General features: G+C 44.9%; 1 protein-coding gene across 1 annotated transcript; it reads right to left on the bottom strand.

Annotated features, from left to right (window-relative positions):
* Positions 1-11,018: 11,018 nt before the first annotated feature.
* On the bottom strand, positions 11,019-11,954 carry LOC149276313 (olfactory receptor 5G25-like). The gene has a single exon (XM_089503715.1). The coding sequence runs from the start codon at positions 11,952-11,954 to the stop codon at positions 11,019-11,021; it is 936 nt and encodes a 311-aa protein (XP_089359841.1).
* Between the last annotated feature and the right edge of the window lie 4,787 nt (positions 11,955-16,741).

The raw sequence follows: 16,741 nt of genomic DNA on the forward strand, positions 1-16,741 counted from the left end.
CTATCCCTGAGCTACAGGACCGGGCACCTCGGGCTCGGCGTTCCAGACCTCCGGTACGGCTGAGTCCAGAAGTTGAATTGCGATGCCGTCGTCGCCTTAGGAGCGGTAGAGCCGGGGTTCGCGATGTAAGCGGGTCTCGCAAACGGCATGCTGATCTCGGATCTGGTGATGCAGCGCGGAGGGACCATCCTGCTCGTGTCCGGGTTCGCAGGACTTCAGGATCACAGTCCGAGCTTGAAGAGGGCGGCGAACTTTCTCCTGCTTCTAGCGTCTTCCAGTTTCAGCAACGCGTTTCCGGCGTTGATGGTGTACGTACGCCATCTAGGGACGTCTCTCCTGAGGTCCGTGTGCAACAACGGGTAGGAGACGAAGGTTCCGGATCGGCACAGCAGCTTTCAACGGCCCCGGCTAAGCGTCAAGCGGCTGCTGCAGGACGTTTTTCGGGCAGGCAAGGATCGGATCGGCGGGAACGGCGCCACGTCTCGTGCCAGGACGGCGTGGCACTTACCAGCGCGACGCGAGCTCCGGGGATCCTGCAACCCGCGGCATCTTCTCAACCAGCAGGACAGGACGCATCTGCAGGAGGAACGGCTGCTCCACAGGCTGAGAGGCAGCTCGGTGAGTTTCCTGAGGACACTGGTCCTACAGCACCCACACAGCACTTCTCTCCACCTTGTCTTAGCACTACTAGGGGTGACACAAGGTCTGTGGGTTCAGTTAGGGATACCAGCAGTGCTGTATTGTGTGGCAGTCAGGGTCAGTTAGGATCATTATTGGCTTCAGTCAGGGACCTTTTGGGTCAGTGTGCTGCGTTGGCTGCCCCAGGATCATCATTGTCCCCCTCACCTGTAGCTGTATGGGACACTTCGCTTGGCTCACGTCGTATTGAGGGTTCATCTGGCACTGTTGCGTCTGTTCCAGCGGTTACTGCCCCTGAGGCTGCCAGTCCTCAAGTTGAAAAAAGCAGTACTGGGGTTGTACAACGTAAGGAAGAGGTTAGGTTGTCAGATTCAGCTAGATGTGAGGTTTATGTTTGCTTCGAGGGGCCCCTTGGGGCCCATCTGAAACAAGAGGTCAGGGAGCGGATCTGGAAGGGTGAATATGTGGAGATTTTTTCCTTGCTTCCGCTTGAGCGATTTAACTTGGATAGGTCAGCTAAATTGGAGGAAAAGAAAGAGGATGAGGAGAAGCGGCGTTACCGCTTGATCCCCCGCACTTTCTCAAATTGGTTGCAAGCATTCGCCATCCTTGCTAGTGTAATAGGGGAGAAAACCCCTGAATGTTGTTCCTCTTTGTTCTGTTATATGGATAGTATCGGTGAGGCTTACAGGGTCTATGGGGGTCAGGCTTGGATAAGGTATGATGAACAATTTCGGCAGAGGAAAGCCCTTCGCCCTTCTATTCGTTGGGATCATAAGGACATAGCCTTATGGTTAAAAGTCTCTGCCCCCGTACGGGCCGGGCAGTCCTTTCCAGGGGCTGCCGGTGGAGCAGCAGGAGCTTCATCGGCAGCGAACAAAAAGGGATTTTGCTGGCAGTTTAATGCAGGGTCCTGTAAGTGGGGGACTTCATGTCGATTCAAACATGAGTGTTCAGGATGCTCTGGTTCTCACCCTTTGTCCCGTTGTGTTAAAAAAGGGAAGGTCAGTAAGACCCAGGGAGCTAGCAGTAAAGGGGAAGACTCCGGTGATGTGGGAAAGGATGCTTCCGTGGCTCAGTCAGTATAAGTTGAGGGATGAGGCTGTGTTAATTGAGTTCAGTTTTAAAGAGGGTTTTCGGATTCCTTTTAAGGACGCTCCTCCTCAGCTTGTTTTGCGAAATTTGAAGTCGGCCCTGGAATTCCCAGGGGTGGTGAAAGAGAAATTGTTCAAGGAGGTTAGTTTAGGGCGAGTGGCTGGTCCTTATCCTTCCCCCCCTTTAGATAACCTTCGAGTTTCCCCGCTGGGCGTTGTTCCCAAAAAAGAACCAGGTAAATTTCGGCTCATTCACCACCTTTCTTACCCAAAAGGGGGTTCAGTGAATGATGACATCGATACAGACCTTTGTCGTGTTACTTACGCGTCTTTTGACGCTGCTTTACGGTGGGTGAGAGAGTGTGGACAGGGGGCTTTATTAGCTAAAACTGACATCGAGGCGGCTTTCCGTTTATTGCCAATACACCCGGACTGTTTTCATTTATTAGGATGTTTTTGGGAGGGTAGTTATTTTGTCGATAAGTGCCTCCCTATGGGTTGTTCTATTTCTTGTCGTTATTTTGAAATTTTTAGTTCATTTTTAGAGTGGGTAGTGCGTGTTGAAGCGGGAGTCTCATCAGTTATACATTATCTGGACGACTTCCTGTGTGTTGGTCCACCTGACTCTAATGTTTGTGGGATGTTATTAGCTACGGTACAGCAGGTGTTTGGGCGTTTTGGTGTTCCTCTGGCTCCAGACAAAACGGAGGGCCCATGTACGAGGTTAAATTTTTTAGGGATTGAGATTGACTCTCTTGCAATGACTTTTCGGCTCCCGGCTGTGAAGGTGCAGGATTTAAGGGCCTGGGTGAGCTTGTTTAGGGGTGTTAAGAAAGTTACTTTACGGCAAATGCAGTCCTTAATAGGCAAACTGACTTTTGCCTGCCGTATCATCCCGATGGGGCGTATATTTTGTAGGCGTTTGGGGATGGCTACTGCTGGAGTTCGGGCACCTCACCATTTTATTCGTTTGACAAGGGAGCTCAAAGGTGATTTGCTTGTTTGGGACACATTCTTGCAGGAGTTTAACGGGCGATCAGTCTGGATGGAGGGTGCCATTTTTAACGATGAAATTGAGCTTTTCACGGACGCAGCAGGTGCAGTTGGGTATGGTGCTTATTTTCAAGGACAATGGAGCGCCGAGGTTTGGCCGAGGGTTTGGGAATTAAGTGGTATTTGTAGGAATCTTGTCTTTTTAGAGTTATTCCCTATTGTGTTATCCATGGAATTATGGGGTAATAGTCTCAGGAATAAGAGGGTAAAGTTTCGTTGTGACAATGCCGGGGTAGTTGCAGCTATCACCAATCTGTCCTCTGCCTCCCCTCCTGTTATTACGTTACTGCAGCATTTAGTACTCCGGTGCTTGCAGTTAAATGTCTGCATTCGGGCTGTGCATATTGCGGGTGTGTGCAATGAAGTTGCTGATGCGCTTTCACGACAGCAGTGGGCCCGTTTTAGGCAATTGGCACCAGATGCGAGTCCCAAAGGTTTGGACTGTCCTCGTTGGTTATGGTCTTTTGGGCATGTATAGTTACTTTACCGTGCTTTAAGTATTGTATTGTTTTTTCACATTTTGCTGTTCATATTTCCTGCAGCCTGTAGGGTTTGGATCGCGGGACATTCCTACGTGCACTGGGCAGCGAAGCGGGCAGCGGTTAGAGCCAATGGTGGTCAGCTCGGTTTTGCGGAGCACACTGCAGAAATCCGTTGGTTGGGTTTTCGCGGATCGCGTTGGGCAGATGTGCTGATTGAGGTCTTGGCCCGGGCTTCAACGGAATCTCCACCTAATGTGTTATTATTTCATTCGGGAGGTAATGACCTTTGCCACAGACCGATTAGGGTACTTATGCGGGATATTAAATGTGATTTGCTTCGTTTATGGGATCGTTTTCCTTCCCTTATTGTGGGCTGGTCTAATGTTGTCCCTCGCCTTTTTTGGCGTGGAGCTCGTTCCATGCAAGGTGTTAGCAGGGCTAGGGTTAAGCTGAATAAAGCGATAGGCAGTTTTGTCTGCCGTTTGGGAGGCTTTGTGGTATCCCACCCGGAGTTGGAAGTTGATAACCGTAAGCTGTTCCGGGGGGACGGGGTGCACTTAAATGATATTGGGAATGATATCTGGCTGCTTAATGTTAGATTTGGCATAGAGAAGGCGGTGGCTGCGTGGGGTAGCCAGCGCGTTCAAGGTGTCAAACGCGCAGGCTGTGGCGGAGGCAGTCAGCATGAAGAACAAAGAAAGTAACAGAAAATTGGAGGTGCCGCACGACAAAAGGCGGCAGTTTTGGATGTGTGTTTTGTTTAAACGTTCCCTAATGGGCTGGGTCCCTGGGGAATTGTAGTTAGCCGATCCCCTTGCTATTGGAGACTTTACGGCTTGGGGGGAATTGTCGGCCTGTGTATTAAGTTGTTTATGTTTAAGGGGTACTGTTCTTTTCGTATATTGTTTATGTCCGGGACTGGCAGGGGTTACATTTTAGACATTTGTATGGCACTCTGCCAGAGTATAATCGTGTGCCAGTCCCGGTTTTATCTTTGTTGTTTGTGTGTCACAGTCTGTCTAAACGAATAAAGTGCTGTGGCCTTTTCACATTCCAAAGATTAATGTCTTTGCGTGTTTATTGGGTATGTTATCAGTAGCCATATTCACAGTGCCTATGTCATGCTTTTTTCCAGTCCTGTCCCATCTAATTTAGCTAAACTAGGTATGCAAAATGCAAATACACATAGGTAGTTATAGCTCGGTAGGTAACGCTACTATAAACATTTAATAAATATAATCAAGTACTAAATAATAAATCTAACTTTAAAATACATTTAAATAAACCCCTATTTTTTTTTTAAAAAAAACATTAAAATTAAATTATTATTATTTAGACATAATCCATCTTTAACCAAACCAGTGCACTGCTACTAATCTTAAACATAACCGTACATTAACCCTAAGCTATTTTTTAGTTCTTGTCCAACATTTTTCCATCAGCATACCTGCCAACACACCCAAGATTTTGGTGGACAGTCCTGCTATTTTCCAGTCCTGTCCAATAAGTAAGTTGGGTTGTTGCAAAGTATGCCATTGTAAATAGGTAGCAAATGTTAGGCATGTAAAGTGGTCCAAAATCAATTTAAAAATGTAAAATATTCCCTATTCTTTTATTAAACATCTATGGACAGTACACCTCGGTATGTGTGTGCAACTCTATTGGTCGTTTCGGCAGGGGGCTCGCCTGCCATCAACGAATGAAGTGCATTCTGCAGTTCTGCAATTCACTCGTTGATGCCAGACCAGCCCCCTGCCGAAACGACCAATAGAGCTGCACACACGTACCTTCACGGCAGCTGCTGCTGCTGTGATGTGTTATTAACCCCGTATTAACCCCTGCTAGGCAACCAGGAGGAAAACGAAGATTAAACGAGCACGAAGAATGTCCGCGAATATTCGCCCGAAGAGAAGACAGGAACGGGCGAATATTCGCGGAATACGAAGATTTTTTTTTCCCCGAAGACGAGCACGAAGACGAACACGAAGAGCCCCAAGTCTAATAACTATAATACTATTATATCACTATTACACTATTATACAACTATTACACTATCATATCACTGCTATACTATATAACTATAATACTATTATATCACTATTACACTATTATACAACTATTACACTATCATATCACCATTATACTATATAACTATAATACTATTATATCACTATTACACAACTATTATACTATCATATCACTGTTATACTATATAACTATAATACTATTATATCACTATTACACTATTATACAACTATTACACTATCATATCACTGCTATATAATGTTATGCAGTGTTCAGACTGAGGAGAGTGACACACTGCCTCTGTAGTAGAGGATTGGGTCCTGCAGTGTGCGGCTGCGTCCAAATCATTTAAGTGCCAGGGCCGCTTAGTCCTCCCCAGTCCAGCTCTGGTATTAACCCTCAATAGGTGTGATATCATAGTGGTGCGCAAGCCAAGTGTTAAGTCCCTGGGAGCTGCCTCTGTCCATGTTGGTGGTAACCACAAGGGGACGATGCATTCCCTTTACACCCGTGGCATCTCGTGGCCATTATTATTGCGTTTAAAACCGTAAAAAACACTGCGGAGTCTGTTTATGAGGTGAAATAGGTAAGTGTCATAAACAGCAGTTAAACAATCTTTAACAGAGCAATATAGATATAGAGCCGTGTAAACATCACATTTTATGAGTGCGATGAGCCTGCTGAACCTGACACTGCTGATAGGTTGTTGCCATAGAAGCGGATTAGGGTTTCCGAGCTGTTTTTTAATGTAATTAAAACCTTCCGAGGAAGTAACAGACCTGCCGGACAGACCTGCTTAATGTACCGGACAGGGCAAGGAATGGAATGTCTAAGCGGCACTGCACCTTCAGAAGACGTGGCGGTGGGTTTTACATGTTGGGGGAACAGCGGACAGAGAAAGCAGACATGAAGCGGTACCAAGTACCGTCCTAATGAAGAGTCCGCTCTTGTAGAAGACAGGCATGCATGCGCCCCCCGGGCTCGTTCACGCGTCAGACAATGCGATCTGAACACCACATCAGTCTCTCGTATAATTAAACGTCTATAATGACAGGTTTTGCAAGTCAAGGAATGTGCCCTGAGACGGAAGGGACCGGTTGAGACCCTACCCCTGACCACCTCGATTACTATAACCCAAGGTAACGCACCCGACAACCGTACACAAACACTCAATGGGACCTCCGGCAATGCAGAGTGCAGGGGAGAAAAAAAAAGAATATTGCGACATCAACACCCCTACACTTCTTAAAAGTGTCCGTGCTGATTTTTTTATGATGTGATTACACTTTCAAGGGAAACAATAAAAATGACAGATCTGCTGAGAGGGTCGTTTGGGGGGATTCACTGAAGACTTTCGCCAGTAATCCCTAAAATAGTCTTTATAGAATATACCCCAGGGCTGCCCCGACTATCTATCTCAATAATATATTGTGGTATTTAGATTAAAAAAATAATAAGGTCTAAATTCACATAAATGGAAAGCAGGGAAGGCTCAGCCGACTACAGACATAAAAAACATACCTACTGTTGTGGTTAAATGGAACAGCCTCCCAGCAGAAGTGGTAGAGGGTAATACAGCGAGGGTATTAAACACGCATGGGATAGACATACGGCTCCTGAATCTAAGACGAGTCCAACGACTGTTTAAGGTTTGAGTCGTTACAGCAGGAGAAACGGGCGACTAGACGGGGGCCGGATGGGGCCGATCTGCTGGCAGGTTCTGGGTTTCTATGTTTCTGACTTTTTAAGTGTTAAACTTTTTTCAAAATCTTGCCGTTTTGCACCAATTTCTTCAAAATTCACGCCGAAGCATCATGCTATTCAAATGTAATCCCCCCCATTTAACGTGATACTGGGTAAGGTGGGCACCCATCTGCAATCAGCCGATCAGCATTCCCTGCCCCCCCAACTAAAATAAGGGGTGTGCAGTGATGAATTACCCCCCAGTGTAACATCAGAAAGGTCTTTTTGGGATTTAATTTAGCGTTCTGTTTATCCCATAATACCCGAGAAAAAAATCACTAAGGACAGACTGGAAGATGAATTTTAAGGGGTTAATAATTGGTTAACGAATTATAACGGGCTAAAGTAACACACATATATATATATATATATATATACACCTTTCATTTTAATGCGAGGAATTAAAGAGCTAATTACTTTAAACGGGATGTTAACATCTATAAGATCTGGTTTTCCAACAGATCAGATATTTTCATCGGGGAGGAAAAATTAAAAAAAACCCAACAATTAATTTATATTCCTATATTTCTAATTTCGTTAGTTCTACAAAAATTATTGACAGTTCCAAAGGCAGATCACTCAAAATGCAAAAAAAATAAATATATATATATAAAAAAATAAACATATTAAAAAATGTGTACAGAAAATCAAACTGAAATGAATAAACTAATTCAGGCAATTTTTTTTACATCAAATAATATAATTTATTTTAGGAATTAAAGATGTGATTTCTTCGGGTCAATGAACGAAATAAAAAGTATTTAAATTTAATTTTCGTGCTGGGAAAAAATGAAATTCTGGACGTACTCACCTCGTACAGACATCTGCCCGTTTCTGAATGTTTTTGTAAAAGCCGAAAATAGATAAAAAAATGAGGAGAAAAAGGAGATAGATGAATCTGCTTCTTCTGCGGGACATGGTGGACAGGCGACTGCTCTCGAGCGGGGATGGTGGCCGTCACCTTGGGTGGTTCCTTTACAGGTGTGTTCAGGTGACGACCTTCAGAGCCCAGATTAGCAGGTAAAACTTGTGAGGTCGCATAATCTGCACTTTCAGACAGGTGCTTCTCCGCTTTATTGGGCAGATGACAAGGAATGCGTAGAGAAGAACCCTGTTCCGGGGTAAACGGGATTCCCCCGGCTCGTGAGTTTGAGGTCTGGAATTTAACTGGTATCCTGATATTTGAAATTATCAAAGGTAGGGGCCCCAAAGTAATTTGCCCCCCCCCCCACGTAGCCAGTGCTGAGAGAAAAACCTCATTAGTTCCCCGCTCATGCGGTCTTGTGCTCTTGGAGACCCCTCATTTGGTCCTTTGCTTTGAGACAGCCCTCATTAGTTCCTGCGCATGTTTGTCCCTGTCTACCAGAACCCCTAAAAATCTGGGGGGATAGCTCAATCCTGCCCCTGAGTCTCACGCATAAACTGTTCTTACACGCTGCCTTTACACACACCTGCCCACTAACACCCATATACACATACACTGCCCTTACATACCACTGCCCATATTGATGCCCATGGGGCTTTGGCACCAATGTTTCGTAAGTTGGGAGTGGGGTTGTGACACGAGGCTGAGGGACATTTTGTTTGTTGTGTTATGTTGGGGTATTTCTGCTGTCACAGCCGAGTGGGGAGCTTACCAGGCATCTAGGGGGTGTGAATGCTCTGGGGGAGAGCGTTTGGTGGGAGGCTTCCGGTAGGTGGTGCCTGGAGCCTCAGGTTTGGGCGTCTTGTCGGTCCCTTTTTATTGCTGTTCAGCGTTTGCCTGGAAGGCTTTATGGTTTTTGTTAATTATTTATATTTATTGATGTTATTTATCATATTTATGTGTTCAGTTCCGTAGTCTTTGCCCTTTTAATGCAGCAAGGTGTTGGGCCTAAGGCCGCGCGGCAATGACTTGGTTAATAAATAAAATTGGCTGTGGCCTTTTCAACCCTAGTTTCTGATATCTGTCGTTATTGGGAAATTGGGTGGGGGGCCGGCTCAGAGGGTACTTCAGTCAACACACATATACACATGCACTGCCCTTACACACACCTACCCATAAACATACATATACCCATGAACCCACATATACACACACACAGCCTATAGACACCCCTACCCATAAACACGCATATACACATACACTGCCCTTACACACAACTGCCCATACACACACCTACCCATAAACACATATACACACCAGCTTACAAACACACAAATACCTACACTGCTCTTACACACAACTGCCCCTATATACACACACCAGCTTACAAACACCAACACATATATACACATACACTGCTTTTACACCCCTTTCTCTCCATCTCTTACCTTTCCTATCCTCCATTCTCCATCTTCCATCCTGTCGTAGGAGCGCGGGGTCTTTCACTTCAGATCTCTGCTTTACTGCTCCCTCATCACTATGCGCCGGCTATTGATGCACAGACTGGGGTATGACATCATATCCCGGCACTTGGCATCATTTGCCGGCACGAAGTGATTAGGGAGCACAGAAGCCAAGATCTGAAGTGACAGACCGGTAAGAGGGGATCTCCCCAACCAGTCCCGCAGGCTGCAGCTGCTGATCGGGCGGCTGTGTGCCCCCCAAAAATCTCTGCTGCTGTGGACTACTCTTCCAATGATGCTCAGCCAACATTATGGTGGACACCTGGCTGGCTGAGAATCATTGGAATTGTAGTTCACAGCTAGCATCTGCAGATTTACTGTTGACTGCACTTCCCATGACGCTCAGCCAGCATCATGGAAGCAGTATGTCTGGCTGAGCCTCATGGGAATTCGATGTGTTGGTTATTTTTAATATGCGTGACGAAGCGTGTTTTACGTGGCGGTGCGAGCGTGGCATGGTAACGTGCGAGAGTAAAGTGTCCCTCTGTCACATTTTGAAATGGTGGGAGGTATGGTGTTATAAGCTCCGGGGAGTGGGGAGGCAGCGGAGGGGGTTCCCTCAGGTCTAGTGTTGGCCCCTGATCAAAGCGTCCCCGCATCCTGGGGGCCACCATACATTTCCCAGTGACCGCTTCTCAAAGAAAACGTTCAGATGCCAGGAAGCCTCCTAAATAAAATGAAGCAGGACGGGTTTTTCAGGAGTTATTTTCCATTGTCTCGGTCGGGCCACGCGGTTCATCTCCATTTGCTTTGTTGGGCAACAAACCCAACAAAATGATGTCTCTAAAAGCCACGTGACATTTCTGCTCCGGCCGGTTCTCGTTGTCCTTTAGCATTCAACCATTGTACAGCACTACAGAATATGACAGCGCTATATAAATAAATGCACATAAAAGCATACCCCCCCCCCCATATGTATTTGCCCCTTCCCTCACCCTTCGGTTTCTTCGGCTGTTGGTATATTCCCTGACAGTCAGCTCGAGCAGTGGCTCCGTGAGGGTTCTGGGGAGGTTCTAAGAAGACTCAAATTTTCATGCGCAGAGAGCGCTCCCATTGATTTCAGTGGGAACAGTTTCCTGCCGCTGATTGGCTTTGAGTAATTAAATATATATTTATTTATTTTTTAAAGAAAAAACATGAAAATTTATGTTTCTAAGCAACCTATAGATAACCTAATTTTTCTGTTATTTTTCCCAAATCCTCCATGTTCCAGTCTTTACACCCCTCACACATACTGTATATCCCACAGAAGCGGCCATCTTAACTCCCTGTTCTCAGGATCTGCAGAATTAGTCCTCCCCAATGAGTTATCTCTTTCCTATTGTTAAGTTGCTGATTGCAGCTGACCGGTTCAAGCAGCCTATGTAAGGACGGGGTAGAGGGGGGAAGAGAGAGAACTACAGAGAAGGAAATGCTGGCTCTGCCACAGGCTGCCACCGATCCCAGCTTCCACGAAGGCTAAATGTTTAACTTGTATGTCTAAATAGACTGTTATGAAGTCCCTACTCTGCCCAAAAGAGAGATGTCTTCTCCAAGCTTTTTTATGATAACGTGGTCCGTATCCCTCGTTGACGTCTTGGTTGGGGGTCAGGTGTCAGCGAGAGGCCATTTTGCGAAAAGTGTCCATGATAATCTGCTTAACCTGTTGGTTCCTCAGGCTGTATATCAGAGGATTGAGCATCGGGGTAACCACCGAGTAGAAGACGGACACCACCTTATCTACTTTATCAGACGCGCTGGAAGAAGGGCGCAAGTAAATGAAGAACACGGTGCCGTAGAAGATGGAAACGCACGTGAGGTGAGAGGAGCAAGTGTTGAAGGCCTTCTGTCTGCCCTCGGCAGAGTTCATCTGAAGGACCGAGGAGATAATGAGCGCGTACGAGACAAGGACGGTCATAAGTGAGCCTACGCCGCAAGAGAACGTGAAGAACACGGTGACCATTTCACAGGAGACCGTTTCGGAACAGGAGAGCTTTAGTAATGGCCCGATGTCACAATAGAAATGGTCGATCAGGTTCCCACCGCAGAAGCAAAGGCTGAATACGCAGCTGGTCTGGACCAATGACTGGATGAAGCCAAGGGCAGAAGACAGGAGAACCAGCCACAGACACTTCTTCATGGTCATTATCGAGGCATATCGCAGAGGGTGGCATATAGCAACGTATCGGTCGTACGACATGCCCGAGAGCAGAAGAGCCTCGGTTACTGCCAAGGCTGCGAAGAAGAAAAGTTGAAGGGCGCAACCGTTGAACGAGATGGACTTTCTCTTGGAGACCAGGTCGGACAGCATCTTGGGGGTGATCACCGTGGAGTATAGGAGGTCCACCAAGGAGAGGAAACCCAAGAAGTAGTACATAGGGGTGTGAAGAAACGAGGTGTTGTAGACTAGACTCATCATTCCAAAGTTACCTGCCATGGTGACCAGGTATACAATTAGGAAGAACAGGAAGAGGAAAGGAACAAGCGATTCTTTATCAGTCAGTCCAAAAAATACAAACTCTCTCACCTTGGTCTGGTTCAAGAGATCCATCGAGCTCGGATCCTACTGTAGAATATCACCCCATTAGTCACAGCCATAACATTACAGACTTATCTGCCCTAATCTGCCCCACTTCCTTTACTAATTGCCTATTGAGGAGAGGACATAGGTTCATGGTTGACCTCGGTCAGAATGGAACTCCATTAGAATGCCCTTCTTCAGGTGTAGGGTGTCATAGAATATGGTGGCCATGTCTACAGGACCTCAATCACTTCAACGTACCATACATTTTATTAAACTAGTTTTCTTTGGACTAATCTGGTTCCAGATGTACAAGAGAGGCCTCCTTGACCAAGGACAACGATGATTGCCCTTTGTCGGGGTTCAGTCCAGTTCTGCACGCCCAAATTACGCAATCAGTTATGGAAACAGAACATAGAACATTATGGACCTAGAACGTTGTGTTCCGCTCTAGCCTCCGGCCGAATGATATTTCGTTCCGTTCCAGAGAGGTGACTTAACTATTCTAGAGATTTCACAAAGTTTTGTGTCCAGTGGACCCGCCCAACGTCGGAGACAAGTGATCCGTGTCTCACGAGGAAGCTGCGCCTTGGGCTACATTCAGTTCTAGAGGCGAGGCATCTACTCTATTCATAGTCTTATTATTTCTTTGGTGTTCTCTCGTCAGCGTAACCCGCCGATTGGTCAGGCTCCGAGCTCGCCTATAGTCACCCCTGTGGTTACCGGCGACGTGTCAGCGCTTGCCCGTGTTTCCTGTAACGCGCCTCCTAGCTCGGAGCGGGTTCCACGATCTAGAGCGGCTCCACTCGTGGCGGGTTCCAGAACACAAAGCCAATCGATGCCCTGATATCTGAGCGCTATACATCTTATTAAGTGGGAATTGATTAACCCCGTGAGTGCCAGGGTCGTGTGCTAAGATATCCAGACGGCTCCAAAGGGGTTAATTTAACAATGGGAATATAACGATTTGAAACTAATGTAAATACATTTTTAATTAATATTTAAAGTGGAGAGGAAGGTCATTTTTTCTGATAGTGTTATTCTTACAGCTAAGATCATTTTTTATAAAGAACAAAAAATATTATTTATTATTAATATTAAAATAGTAAAAAATAATAAGAATAAATATTTTTATTTAATGTCTGTCGAACATCCTTTGGAAATAAATCCTCGCTGCATTTTAATCAGTCGTTGGTCTCGTCTTCAGGAGCCGTACGCCTATCCCATGTATGTTTAATCCCCTCACTGTTTAAGTACCCTCTACCACCTCTGCTGGGAGGCTGTTCCACCTATCTACCACCGCCGCCATACCTTAAAATGCCCTTACATTACATCTAAGCCTCCGAACCTTTGCTAATAAGGTCATAAAATCCTTTCTGCTTTCACTGAACCGTTTAATGAAGATGACCCGATTTAATAAACGCATTTTATTTACGCTAAATCCCTGCCGTCCTGCGCCATTAAAAAAATTAATTTATTCACCGGTCGAGGCTTATAAGAAAAAAGAAAAAAAAAAAAAAAAAAAAAAAAAAAAAGACTATTCCTAGGTTGTTTTTTAAAAAAAAGAAAAGAATTAAATCCAAATAATTTTTCCTATCACCGCCAGCTCTGTTTATACAAAAACTACTGTTTTTAGAAAATGGAGAAAATCTTATAATTACATAAAATAAAAACGGTAAATTACCTGGGATTTTGCGGGGTTAATACTCTGTCTGCCGCACAGGCGGGAAAGCGTTTAATATCTTAACGAACCTGGCCGTTTATATATTAAAGCAAAAGCTCCGGGGAAAGCATTTCCATCCCAGGGGGCAAACCAATCACCATTCAGCAAATTAATGTTATTTTCCCTCCGAGGACACCATGAATCCCCGTCCGATATCCAATTCATTTCATAACAATCACAGAAAGTCTCATGAAAAGAAATCGAAGGCGGAAATCATGGAGATTTTGGCCAAAACCATTTCCCGATTCTAACCTGGAATGTTGAATATCGGTTGCCGACGGTTACCATGTTATGCTCACGACAATGCTGTAACCTGGATACCGACAGCCTGAAATGGATCGTTCTTAAAGGACAGTGCTAAGGTTTGAGTCTTTACAGCAGGAAAAACGGGCGACTAGACGGGGGCCGAATGGGGCCGATCTGCCGGTGGGTTCTGGGTCCAGATATCACATTTCTCATCCTGCTGAATCCCCAAACCCTTGTTGGGAAAAACTTTCAAACTATAGCATTTTATTTCATTGAGAAGTTTTATCGGGAACACTTAAATATCATGTGACAAAAAAGTGGGCACCGATAGGTTGTTGCCATAGAAAGTGATTTTTTTATTAAACCCTCAGAGGGAGGAATAAAATGGCAGATCTGCTGAGGGTTATTTCCTTAACAAGAACATATTTTTGCTTTAACTCCTTAACGACAATCCACGTACATGTACGGGGTTGCCGTGCAATGCACATGTATGCGGCTTTGCAGCCCGTGGATCCGGGGAGGGCAGAAAAATGGCCGCCGCCGCACCGATCATCAAAGATCGCGCCCGGCTAAAACAGCTTAGGAAGCGATCGGAATCGCTTCCTAAGCATAAATGGTGTTGCTGACATGCCTGGATATCGAGCCGTGTAGTAACACAACCCCCCCCGATAGCCTTGTGATCGCTCCGAAGAGCAACCACAAGCGCCATCCTGTAAGTGACGCTGCATTCACACGGTGGCATCAACAATAAAAAAACTGAATGAGTTCACAGAGGGTCTCTCGAGCTCCTCCTGCAGGTTGAATGCAGGTACTGCATCCAACCATGCAAGGTCAATGGAGCCCAGCTCACTAATCAGAGTGATTAGTAAAAAAAAAAAATTATTGTTCAAAAATGTTAAACAAAAAATTAAAAAAAAAATATGATAACATGTAAAAATCCCCAGTCACCAAAAAAAATTAAAAAATTTTTTTTTAATAAGCAAGTCGTACAATTCTTTATCTTCACAATAATTCCCGCATGGAAAGAGTTTAAAATATTGGCCGGCTTCAAAGATGTCCCAAATATGGGTCATGGGGGCAGTAGGATCAGATGTCTAAATGGCAAAAAAAATACACACCTCACAAAGGCAGCCTTTTACCTCCCAAATAACCCAACAAACCCATGCATGGGGGGTATCACTGCGCTCAGGAGATGTTGCTGAACACATATTGGGGGGTTGTTTGACACGGACATATACCAGGAGCGGTAAATTTATACCTGAAGTACAACATATGTGAAAAAAATACAAAAAAAATGTACTACCATAAAGTTTCACAAAGGCTGGTGGTAAAAATAGTGCATGGAAAGGGTTAAAATACCAGTATTTCAAATACCTTGGGGTGTCTAGTTTTCAAAGATATATGGTTTGATGGCCGGCTTTAAAGATACCCGAAATAGCACATGGGGCAGAATTAACAGATTTGGAATGGTTTGGAAATAGCAAAACACTACCTGTACTTATTACCCCAAAACATAAAAACATTGGGTATTTCTAAAATCAGGACAAATAGTAGAAACTTTTTAGCAGGTTTTTTCATCAGTTTTTGCAGATGAGTTTTTTGTTCAAAAAGTGAGAAAACGTAATTTTTTAACAAAAATCCCCATATTTTATCATTTTTTTAATAGTAAATTAGATGATATGATAAAATTAATGGTATCTAAAGAAAGCCCTGTTTGTCCTGAAAAAAAACAATATATAATATGTGTCGGAGCACGAAATGAGAAAGAAGAAAATCACAGCTAAACAGTAACACTGAAAAATGTTAAAAGAGCCATTGTCCTAAAATGTACTACGAGTAAGAACCCCTATTGTCCTTAAGGGGTTAAAAAAAAGCTTTTTTGGGGTAAAATATTCCTCCCGCTGAGCTCCGTGGCGACTCTCCGCCAGCCATTGTCCCGAGATTACAGGCTGAGTCGGAGCCGCCTAACCTGAAAGATTTGTTCCGCGAATCTAAATTCTTTGACAGTAAGAGATGCGATTGTCTCGGAAGCGACATGCCTCGGAGGTCTCCGCTTCGCAACGCGCCTGAATTCAGCGCTCGGAAGCCTTATCTCATTTTTCCATCGGATTACTTCATTATTGACATTTTTTGAACTGTAAAAAAAATATTTACTATGAAAAAAATGTTAAATATGTTTAAAATGCACAATAGGTGTTATTTTTGTTCTTACGCATGTTGTGCATCGTGGCGTCCAGGACAGGCTTTCGATGTCACGTTTATTTCTGGTCCACTCCATGTTAATAATTTGAAAAATGAAAGAAATTGGAAAAATGCTATTTTTCACAGTTTTACATCTAACAACCACGGCCACCCATAAGCAGGAATAACCTGGGCTCTCTTGAGACAGTCCGCATCTTCCCTGCATTAAAAGGCGCGCTGTGACGTGGATCACCAGGAGATGACATCATATCCCGGCGCTCTGTGTCGTAAGGGGGCGGAGCCTTCTTATGCTATCTATGGAGACTGCGTTGAGTCAGTGCAGCCACAGCTAGGAATTTCCTGGCTACCCGGGGGCCCCCTTCCGACAGATGAGTATGAGGCCACGCCCATTGTGGGCGACCCCACAGATGACATTTTTTTGTCCCTCCTACTTCCGTTTATGGTCCCGCCCATGTCAGCATATGGTCCGACCGACATCAGTTTGTGGCCCCGCCCGTGTCAGTTTGTGGTCCCGCCCACATCAGTTTACGGGACACTCCCTATTTTAAAAAAAAATAAAATCAAGGCAAATTACTAATATGACACCTATTAACAATCCGCTAAAATCATTATTTTATAGTGAAATCTAAGATTAAAGCCTAAAACG

Source organism: Sceloporus occidentalis, unplaced genomic scaffold (genome assembly GCF_023333645.1).
Source record: "Sceloporus occidentalis isolate IW3139 unplaced genomic scaffold, rSceOcc1.0.p SCAF_242, whole genome shotgun sequence".
NCBI classification, from domain to species: Eukaryota; Metazoa; Chordata; class Lepidosauria; order Squamata; family Phrynosomatidae; genus Sceloporus; species Sceloporus occidentalis.

Excerpts from the sequence above, each read along its gene's own strand:
- LOC149276313 (XM_089503715.1), bottom strand. The coding sequence starts at position 11,954 with ATGGATCTCTTGAACCAGACCAAGGTGAGAGAGTTTGTATTTTTTGGA.